Raw genomic sequence first — 24875 nt, forward strand, 5'->3', positions numbered from 1 at the left:
CAATTATAACTTTTTAAATACTATAGAACTAACACAAAATACATGATTTCAAAAAGCTAAGCCCAAAAAGCAAAACCATGAGAGGTTACCAAGCACCAGGGCAATCTGCCATGTTATGCCACGAGGGTTTCCAGTGAATTCTAGAGAACTTGGACTTCTGCCTTACTGGCTGCACAGATGCCAGGGAAGGAATTAAGCCCCAGGGCCTGCCAAATGGGAATGCTCACAACACACTCCTGGTGAAAGCAAGGATCCCAAGCAACTCACTTTCAGTGAAAGGATAAATGAGAAGCAAAATGAAACACTATTCAGTTGAAGACAAAGGAAAGTGGCTTTTGTCAACCTTAATGCTCAATAGAAGACAAAGTTTTCTCCCCTCAGAATTTGTGACCACGAGTCAAATTCAATTCATGTGATCTGTGTAATATTAAGAAAACATTGCAGAGAATATAATTAACGTAGTCCCAGGTTAGCAGTGCCTCCCAGCAACTGGAAGAAGTAAATAAAACTTTTTCTGAAGGCATTCACCCAGACCTCAAAATTTTCATAAATAAAATTCTGAGTAAAATACATATCCCCTAGTAACAAATTACAAAACTCATAAGGAAAGAAGGCACCATAAATTAGGCTCAACAAAAACAGACGGCAGAATCTGACTCATGAAGACTTTTGAAACTGAATTATTTAATAAAATATAACAGTATTTAAACTGTTTAAATACATAAAAGAAAAATCTTGAAACTATGGAAAAAGAATAAATGACAGTAACAAAAACATTTGCAAAAAGAAAGAAAACTGCTGTAATTAAAAACTTTGTGGCTGAATCATGCAGCAGAATAAACATAGCTGCAGAGAAAATCAGGAAATGGGAAGATCTGAAGACATCCAGAATTCAGTCCAGAGTGATAAACTCTGAAAAAAACATAGAAGAGGCATGGGAAAGAAAGTGAGAAAGTCAAATCTACTAAGTAGAATTTTGTAAGAAGACATGGAAGTGAAAATATTTATTGGCAGTGGATAAAAATATTACAGAATTGAGGGTCAGCAAATGGCATAGTGGTTAAGGTGCTGGACCCCCACATGGCTGACTGTGGTTCAAGTCCCTGACCCAGAGACTTGAAAATCATGCTAGGCACATGTGCATGTATGCCCAAAATCCCAAGAGGAGAATGGAGGAGAAGGGATTGCAGAGTGGCCATACCCACAAAGGGTGATTTCTCACTTTTCCTCTCTCTGTCTGTCTCTGTCTCTCTCCAGTGACTGCATGTACCCTATAGCAAAAACCTTTAAAAATAAATTACAGAATTGATCTAAGTACCAATTCTCAGATCCAAGGAAGACCCATGATGCCAAACAGGATAAATAACATCACCTAGACATAGCATAGTGCAACTGTACAACACAAGGAAATAAGACTTTTATAGGTAGCCAAGAAGAGAAGTCACCTAGAATAATATGGATAGATAAGTCATCTAGAATAATATGGATTAGACTCATAAGTAACATTTTTTTAATGAAGGTGCGCCCTCAACAAGGCCTTGTCATATTGTGATCCCCGTTCCTACACTCTCCAGGCTCCTCAGGGTCCTGGGAGCCTGTGAATGCAGCCAACATGCTTCTAGGGCAACCCAGGGAGCTGAGCCCATGGTCAGCCAGAAAGCCTCCAGCAGTGCAGTCCAGTACACGACAGGCTGCTCCACCTAGGCTAGGCCATGTAACTTCTAATCAACAATGACGGTGACTAAAAACAATAAAATGATGCTGTAAATGTGCAGGAAAATAAATATCTTTTGATCCAAAATCTACACCCAGTAAAACCATCATTAGAAAGGACAAAAACTGAAAGAGTGCTACCAACGAACCCTTTCAAAAAGAAATGTAAAATAACGTAAGGGAGATAAAAACAAAAAGATCCCAACTGGAGGACTTAAGGATTGAGGGGTAAAAACATTTGTAAATATGTGAGTAAATTAAAGAAAGTCATGCATCACTCAATGATGGAGACACATTCTGTGAAATGTAGCATTAAGTGATTTTTGTCTCATACCAAAATCATAAAGTGTACTTAGGGTATAAGAAGACTTAATACCTGACAGTATAGCCTACTACACACCCAGGCTATATGGCATAACCCAATACCATCTTATGGGATGACTATCATGCATGTGGTCAGTCATTGACCATAACATCATTATGCAGCACATGAACATATTATTAAAAAAAACTATTGGGATCAACTGGTAGCATGGTAGTTAAGGTACTAGACTCACACATGGCCAACCACAGTTCAAGTCTCAAACCTGGTGGCTTGCTCTAGTATTTTCTCTCTCTCATCAAATTAAATAATAATAACAAATAAAATGAAATTTAAAAACTATTATAATAAATATAAAATTCATGAGGGAAATAAAAGAAACTGGACAACTTAGTTTCTAAGAATTTTCTACTTAGGGGCAAAGGATAAAAATTATTAGATTTTGCTAAGTATGTATGTTAAATTACCTATAATAATTACTAAGAAGTATTTTCATTGAGGAGTTTCAAAAAATCCATGGAAAAGTGGAATGAAAGGAGTTTATTTTAGAGCAAAAAACTCTGAAAGCTATGCATTCTTTTTCATAATATACAGTCTTCATGAGCTGTTTGAGACTCCTCACAGAGTATAACTTTTATACAAGTTGAGAGGGTAAAGGGGACAGAAAAAAAGGAGGGGGATAAAAACCAAAATAAAGTCAAGAAAGAATAACCACTTATTAAGTACAAAAAAAAAACTGAACAAATAGAAATCAAGTAAAAATACCATAAATAATAATAACACCAGTAAATATTAATAATTATAATAAATGCAAATGGCTAAGCCTTTCCAGTTAAAAGAAAAAGATTATCAGACAGTATTTTTTAAAAAGCAAAACCCAACTTTATTCTACTTAGAAAATACTCCAGAAGCATAAGCACACAAATAGAGAACAAGTCAACAGGCAGGAAAAGATACATTAGGCATATACTTAACCAAAAGAAAGATAAAAGAAGGCAAAAAAATTTATCATAGAAGCAGTATCATTTATCTTAACATCGAACAATAAAATAGAAAGGTATTGATCTAACAAAGCGTATACAAAGTCTAGACAAGGAAAACTGTAAAACTCTGAGGAAAGAAATCAAAGACAGAAATAAATGGAGAGGTAGATCCCGGTCATAGAGAGAAAGGCTCAACGTTGATATTTCAGCTCTTCCAAACTTGATCCATACATTCAATTAATCCAAAGCAAAAACTCTGAAAGTTATTTTGTGGATATTAACAACCTAATCAAAGTTTATACAAAAAGACAAAAGTCTTGGAAGAACACAAGATCAAAGGAGAAGACGTCAATCAGTAGACTGACAACTACTAAGCCTGAAAACATACTATAAAGCTACAGTCCTGAAGAGGGGTCTGGTACAGGCAAAAGAACAGACAATCAGTCAGTGGAACGGAGAGCCCGGAAGTAAGCCTACACAAATGTAATCAACTGATCTTCAATAAAAAGGAGCAGAAGAAGGTCAATGGGACAAAAAGGTAGTCTTTTCAACAAATCACAAATTACTCTTTCACAGATAGTTATCCATACAAAAAAATTGAAATTATCTTTACCATCCAAAAAATCAATTCCAAAATGTGAAACTCTGAGAAAGCAACATAGGAAAATACCCTTATGATTTCTATTTTAAGAAAAGGCTTCTTTTTTAGAGAAATTTTTGCTCTACAGTGCACATGCTCACTGGAGAGACAGAGATAGAAAGTGAGAAATCACCCCCCAGGGATGATAGCAACGGTTACAATTGCTACAATCCCTTCTACGTTCTCCTCTCCAGATCTTGGGCACCAACACAAATGCACTCGGCATGAGTTTTAAGCCCCGGGTCCGAGACTCAAATCGAGGTCAACTACATGATAGTCCAGCAACATAACCAATGATATTCCAGCAACATAACCATTACGCCTTCTGCCAGTCCCAAGAAAAGACTTCTTAAGACAAAAAATACAAACCATACCATGGTTTGCTATTTTGGCTATATAAAAATTGACTTCTACTCATCCAAAGACATCAAAATAATAATTAAAAAAGTAAAAAGATAAGTCACAAACTGAACAGGATGTTCATAACTCAAAACTGAGAAAATATTAGTACCCAAAATACATAAAGAAGTCTACAAATTAATAAGATAAAGATGAGCCACAAAAAGAAAAGTGAGTAGGAGCCAGCAGATGACAAGGTTCAGGGCACTGGACTCCCACATGGCCAACCATATTTGAGTCCTGGACCTGAAAGCTTGCTTTCTTACTTTCCCTCTCTCTCTCACTCTGTCCCTCTCTGGTCAAGTTAAATAAATAAATAAAAATAAAGTTAAATAAAATAATTCTTTAAAAAAAAAAAAAAAGAATGAACGAAAAGTGAGCAAGAGATCTTAGATAGGTACTCATTAAGGAGGAAATCTATGTGACCCAGAAACAGGAAAGCAGGCTCCACAGGCTCGACTTCATTTGTAATCTAAAAATGTCAACTAAAACCACCATGAGATACCAGTTAAACCCATGTGAGTGGCAGAGTTCTAAATCAAACAAGCCTAACATGGGGAAGGGAGAGAGGAACAGAGTTGAGGTGCACTGCAGACAGGCATAGGTAATCCTGTCAGATGCGACCTCGGAAAGCCGATAGACACCCGACTCTTGGCAGCCTAGAGAAACCTTGTACATGCGCACAGAGCACAGTGTGTAACAGGAAATAACAGGGTTCCTCCCAAATGGCCATCAGCCACATCATGAATAATATATTCCCCTGGTTCATTAAATAACAAAATAGCAAACGTCGATAAAAACTAAACATACTTATTGGTTCATCAATATATGGATGACAGAAACATAGAAAACTAAAGGAACAATTAAGGTAAAATTCGAGACCAGAGATTGGGTATATGAAGGGGCAAGGAGATGAGAAGAGGGCAGGGGCCCTCGGGGGTCCTACAGCACAGGGGGGTGTGCGACAGCCGTGTGCTCTGTGATGGCATGACCTGCATGGATACATTTTACATATTCTTTTTATATACACACAGGTTGAGAAGCCCTTATTCAAAATGCCTGGGAGCAGAAATGTATTCGATTTTTCCAAATTTTGAAGTATTTGCATATACATACTAAGAGATCTTGGAGGTGGAACCCAAGTTTAAACACAATTCATTTACACTTCATACACACTTTACACATATAATCTGAAGGTAAACGCATACAAACAATATTTTTGTGTTTGCGGTGTTCGATTGTGACCAGGTACGGAATTTTCTACCTATATCATGCCAGTGCTCAAGAAGTTTGGGATTTTGGAGATTTCAGACTTTAAAGCTGCAGATTAAGGATGCTCAACCTCAATATTTTTCACAATAAAAATGTTTCTATACATGAAAGCAAAGGAATAATTATTAGAAACACAAAACCGTGTAATCTTACCAGGGTAAGAATGATTCTGTTTATTCGAAGAAATTTCCGAAAGCGTATCCAAGGAATCAGTTACTCTAGGAATAAAACAAAGAACACCTTATTAGACGCAGCTGATTTTCAGATTTAAGACTGGCTGTCAACTAAGATTTTCACGCCAGATGGTATTTATTATTTCTTTCATTCAATAAAGTTATTGAACACCTTTTATGAGCCATGAATGAGCTTTAGTCCTGGGTAGGAGGCAGGCAATAACCAAATACAAGAGGTCCTCACTATGGAGGGATAGTTAGCTTGGAATAAATGGTGCTTAAGTCAGCCGGGTCCCCCATGGCCGACCACACAGTCAGAGTCCCGGACTGAGCAGCTCAACGAATACACTGGGCATGTGTGTGTGTGTGTGGGGGGGGGGGGGGTGCAAAATCTCTAAAGAAGGAAAAATGGAGGAGAAAGGATTGCAGCAAGACCGTTCTCCATGGCGGGGGGGATGTATTCTCACTTTCTCTCTCTCTCTCTCACGCGTGTGTGCACAGGCCCTCTAACAAAATGTTTAAATAAATAAATAAAGTGAACTAATTAAAAATAGAGACTTAACTTTCTTAGGAACCTTTTATCTTCCAAAGATAAAACTAAAAAGCATGAAAATTTCATTTTAAATTTAACTAATGTTAGATTAAAGCTATTTTAAAAATCACTAATTCTTAAATTGAACAAAAAGATATTGGCTGAGTTTGTATACACGTGCGATTTTTTTCTTGATAAAATTGTATGCCTAACACAATTCATCATCCTTTACTTTATATCTGACTCTAAGCACAATCACAAAGGTCACTTTCCCGGAGAGTTTCTCTTCATTTTTTTGATATTCAAAATCATTCTCTATTTTTAAAAAGCCGATCCTGGCTGGCTCATTTTCTTTCAACTGTTTACTGACCTAAATCTGCAAGGCCTCCATTTGTCAGTCACTTTCTCAAGCATACTTATATTGCCATCAAGAAATGCTGCAACTCTCACCATATTTGCAATTTCATGTTGCAATTTGTATGCACCACTTTTTTTCATAATAAATAACCTACTACAGAAATCAATGAGAGACTGACAGACACAGACTTGATAAACAGAACAAATACTTGAAGGGATGATGGATAATTGAGAGAAACAATCAGTCCAGTAGTAATAAGCGTCTAATGGTAAGAACTAAGAAAACAGATATTATACTAATAAAGGTCACTTGAGCAACATATGAATATGTGCGTGCGTGTGCATGTGCGTGTGTGTGTGTGCATGTGTGTGTGCGTGTGTGTGTGCAGGACGAGATGTTATCTAGTCAGGGACTTTTCTAAGACTTTCTCTAAAGAAATATTGATTGATTGATATATTCACAGAAGAAAAGCTATTAACTGAATGAAAGCTGGATGGGTCTAAAACTTCATTCACACAGAGAAAAGAACATGTGCAAAGATTTGGGATAGTAGGCACATTTTAATCTTTTAAAAAAAAAATCACAGAAAGGGGCAGGGTGGAAAGGCTGGTTGCAAATCTGTGGAGGCATAAGATGCAAGGTGAGATCCTGAATGGTCCCGTAAGCCGTCCCCAGTTTACAGTTTTTCATCTTAAAGACCTGTGGTGTCTTTAAAGAGCGCCAAGGCTGGTACAGATGATGAACTCCTCAGAATCAGGAACTACGTCTGCTTTATTTGCTTATAGAATGCCTAGCGCAGCACAAAGTGCTAAAAGATACTTAATAGAATTTGATGATGATGAATGAGACAATCAGAAGATGACAGGAAGACAGCTGGATGGAGACAGCAGTTCATTCCGAGAGAGTCCTATTTCTCTTAAGAAGAGGGGGCTGCATTGAAATGCACCACCTTTAAAAAGGCCAAATAAAAGGCAAACAGAAAATAAAGTTAAAAAAAAAAAAGCTATGCTTTATAAACAAAGTGAGGGGAAAAAATGAAACCATGAGAGAAAGTGACCTCACAATATAGGGGAGAGAAGGCTGTTACGGCCTAACAGTGACTGAACTAGGACCACGTGTGATCAATATTTACCACACCTGAGAAATGCCAAACTATGCACTCTGGGCAATCAGACATGAAGAGAACCCCAGCCCCCTGACTAGGAGACACAGAAGACTGTGGCAACGTGTTGATGAAGTTACATCCAAAGCAGTAAGAGGACACAGAAGACTGACTGGTCACTCAGCACGGATTTAACTCCCAAATCAATCATTTACAAGCTGCGGGTCCTAAAGACAGTCACCGAAGCTTTTTTAGCCATTCCTGGCTAGGGTTAGAAGCACACATTCTGACACTGATTACCCGGCCTGAAACCTCTCACCCCTTGGCAGCACACCTCACTTCATCTCCCTGTGCCTAACCTGCCTCATCTGTGAAAGAGGGAGAAGTATGCCCCAAGGGGAGCGGTGGAGGACGGGGTGAGTCAACACAGGGGAGTACGGGAAATGCTGCCCAGTGCGTACAAGGGCTATTCTTCAGCTGTGAGCTCTGACCTCCCTTACTTTATTTATAAAAATGATTACCAAAAAAGTGCAAACCAAGGGCTTCAGAAAAATAACAAAAAAATAATAAACCTGGGCTGAAAGCCCACCACTAGCTACATCTAGCTAAGTTTCTTTCTTGAAACTCGTTTCTTCGCCTGCAAAATGGGAATGATCGTAAGGTCTTGCCTTACAGCTCACTGGGCTTCGGGATCAAGGAGCAATGCACAGAAAGCACCGTACAGAGCCTACCGCAGAGCGAGTGCACACTGCGTGCTTCTAATAGTGCTCATTATTTCCCAGCTCGCCTGGCCAAATACGTGTCAGAATCAAATACAGCAACATATAAGTAGAGCTACTTTATAAACTACAAAATGCTGTGCGTTAAATGGTACATTATCAGAAAGGAGAAAATAATATAACGTATATCACAGAATAAGGAAATAAATTTTAAAATTACATGTAACTATTCAGTAAGAAAAATAAACTGAGGAAGAATATAAAATGGATATAAAAACTTAAACTGGCCAGCAGACAGTTACACCATCCAGCAGAAGACCAGCAGATTGGGATCACGGGTCTAACCTCACGAATGTGTTGGCACCGTGTATGTGAACTCTTATTTAAACATCAGTATCCCATTTCCCACCCACTGAACAGCATACCAAGCCAACTTCCTTCCGTACATAAATCATCTACATATGGTACCCGGCATTTCACTAGGACTTGTTTCTGTTCAACTTACTGTTTCAAACGAGAGTGAGGTGGAGTAAAAGTGGACTATCTTAAGAAGAAACATGGAGAAGGTATGTTATGTATAAATCCTTGAAGCTTCACTTCCCCCCAAAGATCTACTGCCTATCTATTTTTGAAAACTAAAGAAATCAGAGGAAAAGCCATTTTGGTTGCATTAGGTTTGTAGGAGAATGAATGGGGTGCCTGCTGGCAGGAAATTTAATGTAGTTAGGATGTGACTGAAGCAATCAGAGAGCATTTTTACTTTTGTTTGCATGACAGATTAAGCCTGCTGCTCTCACTGTTCTTAGCTGCAAACGCCACTTCTAATAGCCTACACATACTCATAGGGTTTGCAAATGAGGAATAAAGGAGGGTTTTAAAATTGCAAATCCTCAGCAAAGCAAATTTAGCTTTCCATGAGCCTACTCTCTGAAGAAGATGGCTAGTTAACCCCTTGAAAGGAGGCATGAGCTACAGCCAGTACATGTCTTCCATATAAAATCAGGGTCTCTATAAACCATTACAAATATGTGGGTCATCAGAAAAATCACGATGCATTTTTGCATAGAAAAAAATACGTCATGACTTCTCAATGCAAAAAGTTCTTGTGAATAAACATGCATTCCATTCTGCTCACCTTTGCACCCTGGACGGGGGAGCAAATATTCCGTATCTTGGAGAACAACTAAAATACTGCACACCTCCAACCGAACCATCATTCTTGCCATGGGGTTTTTCAAGTTCTATACCATACCAATAGCCTGAAACACAAATGGTGCATATTAAAAGCAACTACACTTTAACCAGAATCAGTACGTTATTATACAAACCCAAAGTCAAATGGTTTAACACTTTTCACAAATGACCAAAATGGTGGAAGAGCATCATTAAGCTTTCAAATGATAGAATTATAAATCAAAACTCAAGACTTTGAAAAGTGAAAAGAAAATATGGTACAACCACAATTGCAGGGTAGTACAAGGGAGGAAATAAGCATAAACATAAATTTGTGAAGGATTACCTGATGCAAGTAGTGCAGGATCCAAATATATCTACAAACTATAACGATAACAAACTGTCCTTGGCTTAGTGATACAGTGGGTTTCAGTGAGAGAAGTGTAGCATACATTGAGATGTAGAAGTCATGCGATAAGCATGCAATCTTTTCCTTTTATTTCTCTAATATTAAGACACGACAAACAGTTCTTAAATAATTTTAAAATATGTATAAAGAAAATACCACTAAACATAATGGTGACTTTGCACTCCTTTTTTTCCCACCATGATGAAAAAAAATTTTTGTTTAATATTTTTGTTTGTTTTCGCCACAGGGCATGTGCAGTCACTGGAGAAAGACAGAGACAATGAGAGGGAACATGAGAAACCAGCCCCACAGGGTGGATGGCATGCTGCAATCCCTTCTCCTCCACTCTCCTCCTGGGACTTTGGGTATGCATACACACACGCCCAGTGTGACTTTCAAGCACCAGGTCCTGGACTTGAATCATGGTCAGTCATGTGGGAGTCCAGAGCTTTAACCATCATGCCACCTACTCACCCCAAGAAAAAACATTTTTAATCTAAAATAAAAATACTTACAGGTTAGATAATAAGAATTCTCTAAGACTGAGAGTATTTAAAGGGGCTCACTCTGAAGAGAGTAATAAGATTCCCTTTTCTGGAGAGCCCAAAAATAAAGGAGCAAGGTTGCTTTTAGTGTGGTTCCACTCAGTATACAGTAACTAGACACACGCTCCTAAGAAAAGGATTCTCAAATTAAAGGGTCCTCAAGACCAGTTAAAAGTGCCTAATGATAGAACCAGCAGGTGGCGTAATGGCTACATCGCTGGACTCCCATGTGGTCAGCCAAGGTTCAAGTCCCAGACCTGGTGACTTAAGCTCACACCAGGCACATGTGTGTGTGTGTGTGCATGTGCCCAAGAGCCCGAGAGGAGAGTGGAGGAGAAGGGACTGCAGTGTGACTATCCTCCCTGGGAGGGGATTTCTCGCTTTCTGTCTCTCTGTCTTTCTGGCAAGTGCACACCCCCTATAGCAAAAAATCTCTCAAAAAAAAAAAAAAAGTGCCTAATGGTCCACCCATTTGTGATTTAAAAGGTAAAAAGCAGTCATTGAATTTGGTTTCTTTGGATCAATATCAAATGAAAAATAAGAACAAAGACATAGAGAAACATCTTGCAAATTTTAAAATACAAAAATATTATTTCTTCCAGGTTGCTAGTTCAGAAAGTTGATCACATAGCCTCTAAACACTGACATAAAATAAGTTCTTTATTTTTTTTTCTGCTTATGTTCAAAAGATGACTCTTGTGCCCATTTCCAGATATTGAAGTGGGAGCTGAAAAGACTCGTGTGTGACCAGTGTCTTTTATACTTACAGTCTGACTATGCAACATAGGAGATATCTGCAAACCTACTGTTTAGCTACACTAACGCTGTGAAAACAGGTCCTCACGTTTCTGAGCGTCCTAAACCAGGTAAGCCTGCTGCTATCGTCATTCATTGAGTGCCGCAGTTAGAATTTCCAAGTCTTACTTCTTTCTGCCTTTAATGCTTTCCTGTATCATTTTTGCACTCTACCATCTTAATTTACAATACAATGGCTACATGTTTACGATATACCTAGTGTGTAACACACAGCAGACATCACGACAAGTATTAACAATAGTGAATACACATTGTCTGCTAGTGGTATGGTATGACTATTTTCCCATTTAAATGTTAATTTTCTTTCCGAGGTAGCACTGATAAAAATGCTGAAGAGGCTAAACACAACCTTCCTCTAGTCTAGATCTTATGGTCTATAAAAGCCTAGATATTACCACTATTCTTTAGAAATGACTGATCTAAATTTTGATACCACAAGAAATATATCTGCTGCCTCCGTAAAGGGCAGAATGACTTGGACGAAGAGTTTCCAACTTCTCTCATGTTTGCTTTGTACTTCCTAGACTCCTAAATGCCTTATATTGGAATTTTAAAATTAAAGGTCAATCTAAAAGGATGCATTTGCCTCCAAGGGAAAAAAAACAAAAAACAAAAACAAAAACAAAAAAACACCATTCTACTTTTGTTTCATATAATCAGAGAAAGGGGACTCAAAAAACATATGGTGATTATAAAAATAAAATAACCTACCTATGGTGTTCTTGAATTTTTACTTGAGAACTATATTGAGTACATTCTATGAATCTCAATGATGACCTAAGAAAGCTATCAATTATAAAACATATACCCATCACAAATAAATTAGTCGGCTTGCAATTAGAAGTAACACAGGCACACGCTGCGAGGCCACTCTCCATGGCTGACTCATGTGCCTCCCCATCTCAAGGACAGAGGCACCGATGGACTTCATTCCAGACCGTCCTTTCTCAGATCTGTATAATGGATGGCCTTGGAGGACAGAGTATCCCTCCAGAGCAACAAGCAGGCAGGCTGAACAAGTTCAGCATAAAGGTTCAGATTCCTTAGGCTCAGGCTCCTCTCCTGGAGCATAAACCACTCGTATGCTGTCACCTGGCCCTCTCTCTCCCACTGTGGCAGTCACAGCTCAGGGAACAGTGCAAGAACAAGCTGGGAGTCAGACTACCGCTCTGACTGTGAGTGACCCAGTCCTCTACCACGACCCAGGATTCTTACATGTAGTATCTCCCACCAACATCTATGAAACCGCAGCAGACTAATTTTTAGCCTGCAAGTAGGGTAAAATCTCAGATCCTTCAGAGTTCTTGGCAGAATGCTACAGAATTAAAAAAAAAAAAAAATCAATGGTCTTGGTAACCTTTTCTTAAAATGCTGCAATGCCACCATGTGTTAAAAGAGCATATTGCTGTTTAAAACATACAAACATGGTGTTGTTCAACTGCCTTCTATTTATATTATAATCAGTGAAAAAGCAAAGAAAGTAACCTTTACTTTTGTGAACACAATGTTAAGTATAGATTGTAATGAGTAATATAAATAAATACATATTTTAAGGTCCAGGGTACACAAAAGCTTTCTTGTTTTCCTTTGAGCTTGCTTTTCTCTCTAAGCCATTCTGATAAAAGCTACACAGTTGACTTATCATCTATTCATTTTTAAGATTATCCTTAGCAAAAATCTAAATCGAATCACAAAATGCCTTCCCTGTCAGTTAGCACTCTCAGCCATCAGTGAGAGTAAAACTAGAGAGTAAGGGCTAACTTCAACTTAGACAATTTACAACCCAGTTGGCAAGAAAAATTTATGACAACAATCAACCTGAGTAAAAACAGTTTGAGTTCTAATCATCGTTTCATATTTTCTGTGCCACTGCTACAATCCACAAGAATTATTAATCAAGAATCCTCTATAATTACAGCGTATTCATATGTTAAAATACAAAACTTGCTGTCTTGTAAAGAATTCAAATTTTTAGCAAGAAAGATAGAGATGAGTTACCTGGAGCAAAGTTGGTTGTCCCAAAGAACTTAATCGTACCAATTCTCTGGCCGACCACCAGCACCCTGTCTCCCAGGCGGAGTTCTCCCTCACAGCGGGTATTATTTGCTACAGATGTTGCTGAGGAATTCAAACCTGTTTAAGTGGTTGGTGGGGAAGAGGGACAGGGTGGGAGAAGGGGGAAGAAGACAAAAGGGAAAGGAACTCAAAATCACATTAGCCAAAAATAAATAAATAAATAGATATTCTAAGACAGCTAGCTAGAAATTTTGATATTTGATGCCATCAACTACAGTTGTGTTTTTCACATGTGAGGCCAAAATACTCAAAGGGAACATGAAGGGTTTCCTGAGAGAATTGTTGCTTTGGGAAATTCAAGATTCCTAGAAGTACCCTGTTACCAGGATTTCCTGGTGAACTCTCCACTGAAATAGGGGGTCAGCGAACTTCTTCTGGGGAGAGCTAAATAGCAGATATTGCACACACTGCAAAATGCCATCTCTTGTCACAAATACGCAACTCTGAACTCAGGAAAGCAGATACAAGTAATCCATTATATTTTTTTTGAAGTTTATTTCATTCTTTTTTCTTCATATTTTTAATTAATTTTTAAATTATTATTCATACATTAAAACGCTATACATCACTTTGATTGTGAAGAGACTTTACCCAGCATGATATACACCTCAGTCCAGCCAATGTGCATGGTTGTGTTCTAATAAAACTTTATTTACAAAACTGTAACTATTCTAACAAACTATCCTAATAAAATGCTAGAATTACAGTACTTCTCCTGGACTTGGTATAAATGATACAAAAAGGGAATGTGACTTGAAGGCGAAATTGCTTTAAGGTTCCAGTCACACCAAATTGATTTCTATATTAAGAACCCTCTCAACCTGATTTAAAACTAAACTCTGAAATGCACACAATTAAACATCAGAAAACCTAGAGAAATATCCAGAAAGCTCTTCAACTACAATAGCTGAGAGAGAAGAGGTGAGCCCTGAGTCCTCTCACAGTGGTACATAAACAAGGTTTGAATGACTGAAGGTCTAGCTGAGGGCCTGGGATGGAGAACAGGTCATACCGTGAAAAGGAGAGACGAAGCATGGCAACAAATACAGGAACATAAAGCCACAGCGAAGGAAGGTCTGGATAAAGCACTACACTAAAAGTTCTAGGACCTCCTAATAACTAATATTCTATAGCACTCCTGAAGTGCTTTTCATAAAAATCATGATGATAAATAAGATACAAACTGAGGAATTAACTAAGACGTGGTATTCACAGCTAGTAGGGGCTCACCTAGATGAAAACCCAGACTCTCTGATCAAAAATTTTCAACTCTGTCACCAAGCTTCTACCTTCAGAAAATTGACCAAAGGTGGCGAGTTTGATGGGATACAATGAAGCTGAGGCCCAAAACTAACCTCCTCCCGACCCCTCCCCTAATCCTTCCTTCTTCCCACTCTGCTTCTCTAACATACTGCTCCAATACTGTCCACTCTCAGCAATTCAATGGAAACCCATAGAAAAAGTGAAATATGTGTTAACTGTACAAAATTTTCTTAAGGAATGTCTCTAGAGTTCCAAACACGGGACTTCTTCTCTCTTATCTCTCATTTTCTCACCCCTGCTCTCCTGTGAAAGGACCTCTCTCACACGCCCATAACATTCATCTTTACTACTGTCTGAGTCTATATAACCCTCTAATTTATAAAAAGAAAAATATTAAATATACAGCTAATTCTTATAAATTTAATTTTAAAAAGGCCATCCATACCCACATATAAACTTAAAAATCAAATATATGTCAAAAGGGAAGGGACCAATAAAATGTGAATAAAATGAGGACAAGCATAGTGCCTTCTCTCCTCACAGCATTGAAGAAAAGCTGGTGAGGTGAAGGCAAGAGAATACATATTCAGGTAATAATTAAATAATAAATAATCCCTACTCAGAGAATAAATATTTCAGGTAAACATTTGAGCAAAACTTTCACACTGTCTACTTTCAGGGTCCCAAATTTTAGATTTATTACATCAATGTTATCGTTGAGGGTGTGTAGATTTTCCTCCATCCAATAAAGTTAGTATTTTAAAGATAAAATATGCATATATACTCCTAGGGACATTTTCTATATATAATACTGATCCCATACAAATGCTAATGGTATTAGTAAAAGATGGCCCAGCCATGGGGGCACAAGTGGGAGGGAACCGTTGTGCAATGACTGAGGCCACACGGGAGTCCTGGGCTCAGTTCCCAGCCCAACCTGAACAGGCCAGATGCACTGGTACGTATCTGTGGTCCTAGATAAGTGGGAGGCTGGAACAGGAAGGGTCATGGAGAGACCCGGACAAAAATCTCTCCCTCTCCCTCCCAAGATTCCAGCCCCCAACCCATTAAAAAAAGTTTAGAAAAAGAAGATAGTAATTATTATGAGGTTCATTAAGAATCATGTAAGCCTGAATGGCTTCATTTCCTTCTGGACAGGTTTACTATAAAGGTAAATAAACTGCAACAGACAAGACTGTGTTGATTTCAACAAAAAGTGTGTGATGCACTGTTTCATGTACCCTTACACAGAGCTGAAGAAATGTAAACTGAAGGAGCTATGCGAGATCCACACTAGTTAGGAAAATAAACTGGGACAAAACGTCATTGTCATCCTGGAAGAGGACCAGCTGAATTTCTCTTGCATGGTTTTCAACAATGACTTGAGTAAAAGCCGAGAAACCGTGCTTTTCAAAATAGAAAATGAAAGGCATGTGAATAAGCTAATCTGTAAGATACAAAAAATAAAATTCACATGGAACAAAGTCACTGGGAAAAAAAATTAAATGAAAAGAAATGCAAAGTCTTGTATCTGACAGCAAAAGGAAGACACCTAGCTTAAGGCTCAGGGGGAGGCAAGGAAGAGTGCAAGTAGTTCAATCTGATTGAAGTAAAGGGTTCCTTCTACACATTTAAAAAGAGCAAATCTACTTACAAACAAACCAAGATAAAAACCACCAAGAAAGCCTGGTTGAAAAAGCCATAGATACCAGCACTGGCTCTAGATGAAAGAGATGGGCTTTTGCTCATTGTCTTCTTGTTATTGCTGCTCACATTCAGCTTCTTGGGGTGACTCTGTTTGTGTTCCAAAGAAGATGTGGAGGAGGAGCTGCTGATGGATCCACGCAGGGTACCTACAATCGGCAAAGAAAAAGAATGAACCCGAGAGTACAAAATCAGAAGTGGACCAATAAGATGCATTTTCAGGCAAATCCTTCTGAAACTCTCCATGCAGCTTCCTCAGCTCCAGATTAGCTACTGTCCAATTTGATACCTGACTTTACCCTAATACACTGTAGTTCTGTATAAAAGATTTTAAAACACTTTAAGGATTCACACTGCAAGATCGCAGTCTTACATAGGAGACGGCCTCAGAGCCTTAACAGAAACCAACTCTCTAATGCAACCACCACTGCCTTAGGTGAGATAGGTCCCCTCCTTCTTTAGACAAAAACTAAAAATGTTATTAATACATTTTAAGGGAGGCAGTCCATGGCCTGGTGGTTGAGAAGGCTGGATCCCACATGGCCAACTGTGAAGTTCAAGGCCCACTCCCAGAGGCTTGAAACATATGCCATAAGTATGTGCATTCATGGACAAAATCCCAAAAAGAAGAAGAGATAAGAGAGAGGGGATTACAGCAAGATCATTCCCCACTAGGGTTGCTTTCTTGCTTTCTCTCTCTCTCTCCCTCCCTCCCCCGCTCCCTCTCTCTCTCTCTCACTCTCTCTCTGTCTCTCACATGTACACATACCCTCTGGAAATTTTATTATTTTTTTATTGTCTTTAGAGATTTCTGTTATAGGGCACATGAGCTCACCGGAGAGACAAAGCAAGAAATCACCCCCAGGGCAGATGGCCATGCCACAATTCCTTCTCCTCCAATCTCCTCTCGGGATTTGGGGCACACACACACACACACACACACACACACACACATACCTGGTGTGAGCATTCTTTTTAAATTAATTTATTTTACATTCATTCATGTGAGTTTTATTAAGTCACCCGTCTGGGACTCAAACTGCAGTTAAAACACGTGGGAGTCCAGCAACACAACCATTAGGCCATTTGCTGGTTTTGGAAAAATCTTTTTAAATAATAAATATATTTAAGGTAATAAATATTTAATATTAAAAAAAATTTTGGAGAGGTTTTTGCTATAGGGTGCGTGCGCTCATCAGAAAGACAAAGAGAGACAGAAAGCGAGAAATCACCCCCCGGGGGATGGCCACACCACAATCCCTTCTCCTCCATTCTCCTCTCAAGATCTTGGCCACACGTACAAGCGCTCAGTATGAGTTTTAAGCCACCAGGTCCGGGACTCAAACCACGGTTGACTACATGGGAGTCCAGCAACATAGCCATTATGCTAACTGCTGGTCCCAATATTAAAATATTTTTAGTTAAATCTGAAGGCAAGTAGGAACACCCATGCTCTATTCCCCTCATGATTTTAAAGCAAAAGGCAACTTAAATATTTTTGTCAAGACATCTATGCTATGGAGTTCTCTTTTATCCTCTCTTTTCGTCTAATCCAGTATTGCCATAATTTAAGTGTATTTAATAATTACAGCACAGGATTTTATAGGGGAAAAATACCTTATATATATATAAAAAGATAACTTCATTATGAGCTGTAAAAGAGATTTTCAGGGGAATTTTTAAAATAACAACAATTTTTCCCTTGCCAATTTTAAAACACAATCTAAGTATAAGTTGCTTTTCACTATATTATTTTAGAGTTCTACCAGTAACTTCAATTTTGAAAAGCAGACAGTATAAATGATATTTACCATCTTTGTCTGTGACAGTTTTCGATTCTTCTCCAGGAGGTAATGAAAGCGTTGACTCAGAAGCACTATCTTTTTTTGATGTCATTAATCCTAGAACACAGAAATAAGACACTTAGGAAGAGAGAATTTTGCTTAACATTAAATACTATTTAAATGTATTTTTTAAAGGACATGCATTCCTCATTGTCTAATAAGTCTTTTCCACTTTTGAAATCACATTAGATAATAAGTCCACAGATAGTAGTGGCCGATTATTTCATTATTCAAAAATGTAAAAAAGGAAGCTTTCCCAGCTTGTCTGAAAAGCTGATCTCCCCTAATATCATTATAATACACTTTAAATCTACAGGACAATCTGCTAAGGATTTCTAAATGATATGAAGATTTAAAACAGTTGCCGAATTGTCTGATACTTACCATGCTCATTAGTGAGTGTGTTGGCAGAACGCCAGCAGGTAAGGAAACCTATGATGACTGACACACAGCTGCCTCACACTTGTGGGACTTACAAACAACTTACATGATTTGACCAGTATGTGCGTGAAAATTCATTGTGATGGATTTTCCACATAGATCGTGAGTTAAAAGTTAAATTTTTTGCCTATCATTTTAGCAACTATTCATTTAGGTGAGAGTTCTGACAGACTCCAGTCATCTCTGCCACTGCTATTTGTTTTTTTTTTTCCCCTTGGAGAGGTTTTTGCTACAGGGTGCATGCACTCACCAGGAAGACAGAGAGAGACAGAGAGACAGAAAGCAAGAAATCACCTTCCCAGGGGGGATGGCCATGCCACAATCCCTTCTCCTCCAATCTCCTCTCGGGATCTTGGGAACGTACACACATGTGCCCGGCATGAATTTAAGCCACCAGTTCCGGGACTCAACAACAGTCGACTACATGGGAGTCCAGCGACATAGCCATTACGCTAACTGCTGATCCCTGCCACTGCTATTCTGAAAATAATTGCCCCACTCTCACCACACCCAATGTCCTACAAAAACCTCCCTTGGAAATTAAAGCTCCCAAACAATGGCCTGCCTTAGTAAGAGTTCTGTTTCAATTGTACAAAATAAATTATTTAATAAGAAATCGAATAGACTGCACCCTATTTTAAATTTCATCAGTTATCCAATTTTATTCACGAAGCATTTGGGGTAGAGATCCGTGCTTAGCATCCTGAGTATCACAAACAAGGATAAAACCTGATCCTGACCCTAAAGGAGAACCTTTACAACCTAGCATGGTGGAAAGACATGGACATGAATAACTAAAATAAGAGGACACTTTTCACATAAACGCTAACGTCAGAGGAGGAGACAGTAACTGCAGCTACGAAGATAAATCAACAGCTCATTGAGGTCACAACCAGAGATGGTTCTTGAGGGATGAGTAAGATTTCTCCCAGAAAAATACTGGAGGTACAGTCAGAAAGAACTGAGGGTAAGAATTCTGGATGGGGACCAGCAGTTAGCGTAATGGCTATGTCACTGGACTCCCATGTAGTCGACCGCGGTTCACGTCCCAGACCCGGTGGCTTAAAACTCACGCCGGGCATGTGTGCATGTGTGCCCAAGATCCCGAGAGGAGAATGGAGGAGAAGGGGTTGTGGCGTGGCCATCCCCTCTAGAGGGTGATTTCTCACTTTCTGTCTCTCTTTCTCTCTCTGTCTGTCTGGCAAGCGCACATGCCCTACAGCAAAAACTTCTAAAAAAAAAAAAAAAAAAAAAGAATTCTGGATGTTCTGTATGGACAGAAAGAAAATCTTAACAACACAGAGAATAGTGAGCAGCTCATTTACCAAAGAGCACTTTTGGGGTGTGGAAAAAGGAAAACTGGACAGAGAATGATAGTGCCTGCCTAAGGAACAGGAATCTTTCTTTAAAGAACAAGCCTGAGCCAGTAGGCAGTGCAGAGGCTAAGGTGCTGGATCCCACATAGCCGACTGAGTGGTTTGAGTCCCAGGTCTGGTGGCTTAAAAAATCACACTGGGCACATGTGTGTGCATGCCCAAAATCCTAAAAGGAGAATGGAAGAAAAGGGATTACAGCATGGCCCTCCACCCTGGGAAGTGATTTATTACTTTCTTTCTCTCTGTCTCTCTCCCAGGAGCATTTGTGCCCTGTAGCTAAATAAATAAATATATAAATAAGTAAGTAAGTAAGTAAATTTAAAGATAAAAAAGGTGTTCTTTTTAAAAAAAATTCAAAAATAAAGAACAAGCCTTTGCTGGGCTTTGACAAGAAGGGTTGGCACAGAGTTCTAGTTATAAATAATATTCCTCTGACAGCATGGTCTAGAAGGAAAGCAGAGGAGGAGAGGCTGGAAGCAGAGCCCATTAGAAGTCATTACGGCAGTCCTGGTGTGAAGGTCTGACTATGACAGCAGAAACTGCGTGGGGGCAGGGGAGGGGGTGAGTAAGAGATTCTATGACTGACTGCAGAGGAAATCTCTGCATTTCAGTTCTAAAGTACCCATTTGGTTCCTTCCTTTTATTGGAATTTTTTATTAAGACAATTGGAGACTCACATAGAGTAATAAAAAATACTACAAAAAGATTCCTTGTACACTCTGCCCAATTGCCCCCAAAGATAACATTTTATTCAACTATAATATGCCAACTGGGACATTGACATTGGTATAATTCGCCAATCTTACTTAGATTACCCGAGCTTTATTTGTATTCATGTGTGTGTGCGTGCACGTGTGTGTTTGTAACACGCACATGTCAGCTGGGGTTTTTTCCCTGTGTTTTCTACTTCTCTGCTGAAACTCTCCATTTGTTTAAAGAGTGTCCACCCTTACCTACTGGAGCATGGTTATATCATGTTCTTCAAATCCTTTATGTGTCAGTTACAATTCTGTGTCATCTAAGTTGGCAGCCTTTGATTGCTTTTTCTTTGCAAAATGTAGAGATTTTCTTGGTTTTTCATGTTCTGAATAATTCTGGACTGCCCATAGATTTTGAATATGATGTTATGGGGCACTGAGTCTTATTTAGATCCTATGTCCATAGGATTGTTGATTGTTTCGCTTTGCTTGCTTTAGCAGGCAGTTACCCCCCGTTAGGCCCAGGCTCTCAGTTCCCACCCACTTTCTGGGTACTATAGTTCCAATGGCAGTTCAGTTTCCAAAGCCTATGCAGTGCTATTCGGATCTGTTTGTCGTGTGTCCAGCCCAGTAGTCAGTCTGGGACCTGGAGAATGGTACACCTAGAAGACCAAAGCCTTTAATCAATCCAGGCATGTGCAACTTAGGGGGAAGCCTAGGTGTTCATATTCAATATTTTGACTTTCTTTAGCTTCCCCTTCTCCAAATGATCTCCCTGGCACTTTTCTGCTTCTGAGCACCCCTTCCTGGTATTCAGTGAGCAATGCCTGGGCAATAGGGTCCCTGCACTGTCATACAATTTTATGGAGATAGTTTTAAAGGACCTAATTAAAGAAAGACATTCCAAGCTCATTATTAAAAGACTGGCTATTGGGAAGATGTCAGTTCTTTTCAAATTGATTTAAGGTTTAAATGCAATACCAATTAAAACCTCAACAGATTTCTTAAGATGAAACAGCTTATTCTAAAATTTATATAGAATTATGGTTTATAAGGGCCCAAAACAGACAAGATAATCTTCAAGAATAAAGTAGGAGACTCTCCTCTACTAGATATCGAGATTTTGTTTTACAAACTAGAGTGATTCTAAAATGCAGTATTGACACAGGGATATTCAAACAGCCCACTGGAACAGAATATAAAGACCAACCAAATTTTTGGACACAATTCTTTCATCACAGTAGAAAGCCTTTCTGCTTCAGCTATTGATAAGCTGACAAGTATTAATTGAGAATCTATTTGGTTCTATGAACTACAGTGAATACAAAATTATAAAATATTCTGACAGTCCATTTAGAGTTTAAAATTTTGCTGAGAGAATAAAAGCAGTAAGTGGACACCGCTCGGGACTACAAAATCGGATGGTATGAACAAACAGAACATGCAAAGCTAGAGAATAGAGAGATTAAAGTGAGCTGGAGGCATGGGGGCGGGGGACACAGGAGCTAAAAGCCGGATGGGAATGAGGAGGTAGAGGATGGTGAGGACCTCAACGGCAGAATTCAAATCACGGCGGCCACAGGAATACTGTGAGGTGAAGAATGGAGGGAGGAGTGAGGACAGTGAGTGCAAGTCAGGGAAGAGAGAAGACAAACCACAGTTCAGCTGTGGGGGCAGGAGGAGACTATGTCAAATAAAGGCAGAGGATTGCTAGTTTCAAGAGCCAAGGCTTTTTCTAATAATAACAATAAATAATAACAATAAATAAAAAACCACTGAATATCCTTGAATAGGTGGAAAGCACAAAGCTAGTTGTGTTTCATAAAGATTTATTAGAGGTATAAAATCTAGCTTTAAGATTAGATTACAGGGTGATAAAAGGATGGAGTCAGTAGGAGAAAGAAAAGGAAAGGAGAAATCTGAAATATTCATGTTAGGAACTGAAATCATTAATCATGATTGAGACTTACAAAACAAAGATGAAGGTTTTACTAAATTCAGGTTTCACGGTTGGCTAGCAGGAGTGAAGCAATCTAAATACTAAGAATTGTACAAAGAAAAATGACAAAGAAGACGGTTCACTCTCTGGGTTGACCTACCCGTGTTTACTTTCGACGTGACATGAGCGACATCAATTTTGTGGGACCTAATGAGAGGCACGGCTTTCGCAGAAGGAGTGTGTACCAGATTCTTCCTTCGATCTTTCGCTTTACTTATCTTTGAAAGAGGTGCGAAAATACCTATGGGAGAAAGTAGAATTTTAGTTAGTGTTAAAGAAAAGCATTTCAAACAAAGGGGCAAGTTAAAACTACTCTGTAATATTAATCTCGAAAGTTTTTTTTTAGTGCTTAGCACACGTCCTACCGTGAGAGACAGGGAAACAAGACACAGCCCTTGCCCTCAAGGAGCTTATAAACTAGTTGTCAAGACTAACGACATGCACAGGAAATCAGGAACAACATACAAAGTACATAGTTAGGCGTTAGGAAAAAATCAGGGGAAAGAGGAAGGAAGATAACAGTATTCTCCCATTACTAAGCTTTTGGCAAGTAACAGTGCAATATGAAAAACCTATTCTTCCACATCACTTCATACCTCCTTTAGAACTTATATTTTTCCCACATTATAGCTTTTTGTGTCCATGACTTATCTCTCTTCCAGCCTGTAGACTTCTTAAAGATAAAATTCAAGTATTATTCATCTCTGCATTCTCTCACTGTATGTATGTAATTACAGAGCCTTATACATAGTAGGAATATAATATTGGATTGTCAGAAAAGCCATGACAGATTTTCTATGTTTTTCTATACAAAAATGCATCACGACTTTTCTGACGACCCAATAAATCTTTTTAACCATAAAATACAATCTTCCCAAAAAGCCTAGCCCTTGGTTCTTGGTAAACAGAAACAATACAACATGTAGTGGGAAGGAACGGCATATGCAGGGACAGAGGGAGGGGCCTGTCTATTTACAGCTGCTGGGAGGACAAAATTCCATTAAAAAGAAGTATATCCAGGTAATAAACTAACCACTATAAATACGTATGCACAGATATTAGAGACAGTGAACAGATAGGGACCAGCAGATGGCATAAGGATTGCGTCACTACTCTCACGTAGTAGACCACAATTTGAGTCCTGGAACTGGTGGCTTAAAACTCATGCTAGGCATGTGTGTGTGCATGCCCAAAATCCCAAGAGGAGAATGAAGAAGGGATTGTGGCATGGCCATCCCCCTGGGGGGCGGCGAGGAGTGATTTCTCACTTTCTGCCTCCTTCTGTTTCTCCAGCTAGCGCATGTACCCTATAGCAAAAATCTTTCTTAAAAAAAAAAAAAAAAAATTTTTTTCAAGATAATCTGGCTAAGATATTTACAAAGAAGGAATGAAATCACGATATACATATTATACTCTCTAGTTGAGTTTCCAACCTAACAAAGACAAATTATAACAAAGATATTTTTAAAATTTTTAAAGTACAGTAGAAGTGTTCAAAGACTACAAAAGCAGAGGGCTTTGTTAATAGCTAAAAAGTACCAATTAAACTACTTTTCTACTAATCCTAAAATTGTTTCCTCCCCTGAATTCTATTCATTTTGTCCTGATTTTCCTGCCTCTTTCTTTGTTTTTAACACATTCACAATTCTCTCTTCTGCATCTACCTATGAGATTTTCCTTGACTTTCTATTTTATTTTCTCTAAGCTACTTTTCTTGCAAACGTATACTCTATCTTTCTCAAACTTGGTGCTGGTGCTGGTGCTAATGAGTAAACTGCTGCTACTAAGGGTCTGAAGAAAGAAATTATTTTATATTCTGGCAAGACCAATTTGTACAGTCTTTCTGGAAGACAAATATCCTGCCCTAATCCACTTTATGAAATTAATTATAAGAAAATAATTACACTTAGAGATGCATACAAAGATTACGAGATAACACTGCATATATTATAAAGAAAAGATAGATTTCATGAGTCAAAACAATAAGTTTAGTAGAATGCTCCATTTTCTCGTATGCTACTATGATCCGATCATGCTTCTGGAAATTAGTCATGAGAAAAATAATCCAAATTGGAGCAAAAGATTGTAAACCTGGATATGTCATTATTGCAAGATTATTCACAAATACAAGAAAACACAATTGTCTGACAAAAAGATGAATAAGTTAACTATATCTATGAACTACAATATCACCATTAATAAGTTAAACAACAAAGATTAAATGATACAGAAAAATGTAAAAAGAAAATTTAAATTATTATGTATTTATTATATTACAATTACATTTTTGAAAAATTATCTGGATATTGGTAGAACTG

The 24875-nt window shown here is 38.5% G+C and overlaps 1 protein-coding gene across 8 annotated transcripts in view; it reads right to left on the bottom strand.

The window, feature by feature from the left end:
• The window catches only part of CLIP4 (CAP-Gly domain containing linker protein family member 4), a 90968-nt gene that overhangs the window by 16522 nt on the left and 49571 nt on the right, over positions 1-24875 (bottom strand). For all 8 annotated transcript variants that reach the window (XM_027765790.1, XM_027765788.1, XM_027765787.1 and 5 more), the window contains 6 exons: positions 22658-22798; positions 18011-18100; positions 16205-16348; positions 13155-13289; positions 9349-9472; positions 5483-5547 (listed from right to left, as the gene is read on the bottom strand). In XM_027765790.1, coding sequence (XP_027621591.1) covers positions 5483-5547; positions 9349-9472; positions 13155-13289; positions 16205-16348; positions 18011-18100; positions 22658-22798 — 699 coding nt within the window. The remainder of the gene's footprint in view (positions 1-5482; positions 5548-9348; positions 9473-13154; positions 13290-16204; positions 16349-18010; positions 18101-22657; positions 22799-24875) is intronic.

This window comes from Tupaia chinensis, unplaced genomic scaffold (assembly GCF_000334495.1).
Source record: "Tupaia chinensis unplaced genomic scaffold, TupChi_1.0 Scaffold139757_1, whole genome shotgun sequence".
NCBI classification, from domain to species: Eukaryota; Metazoa; Chordata; class Mammalia; order Scandentia; family Tupaiidae; genus Tupaia; species Tupaia belangeri.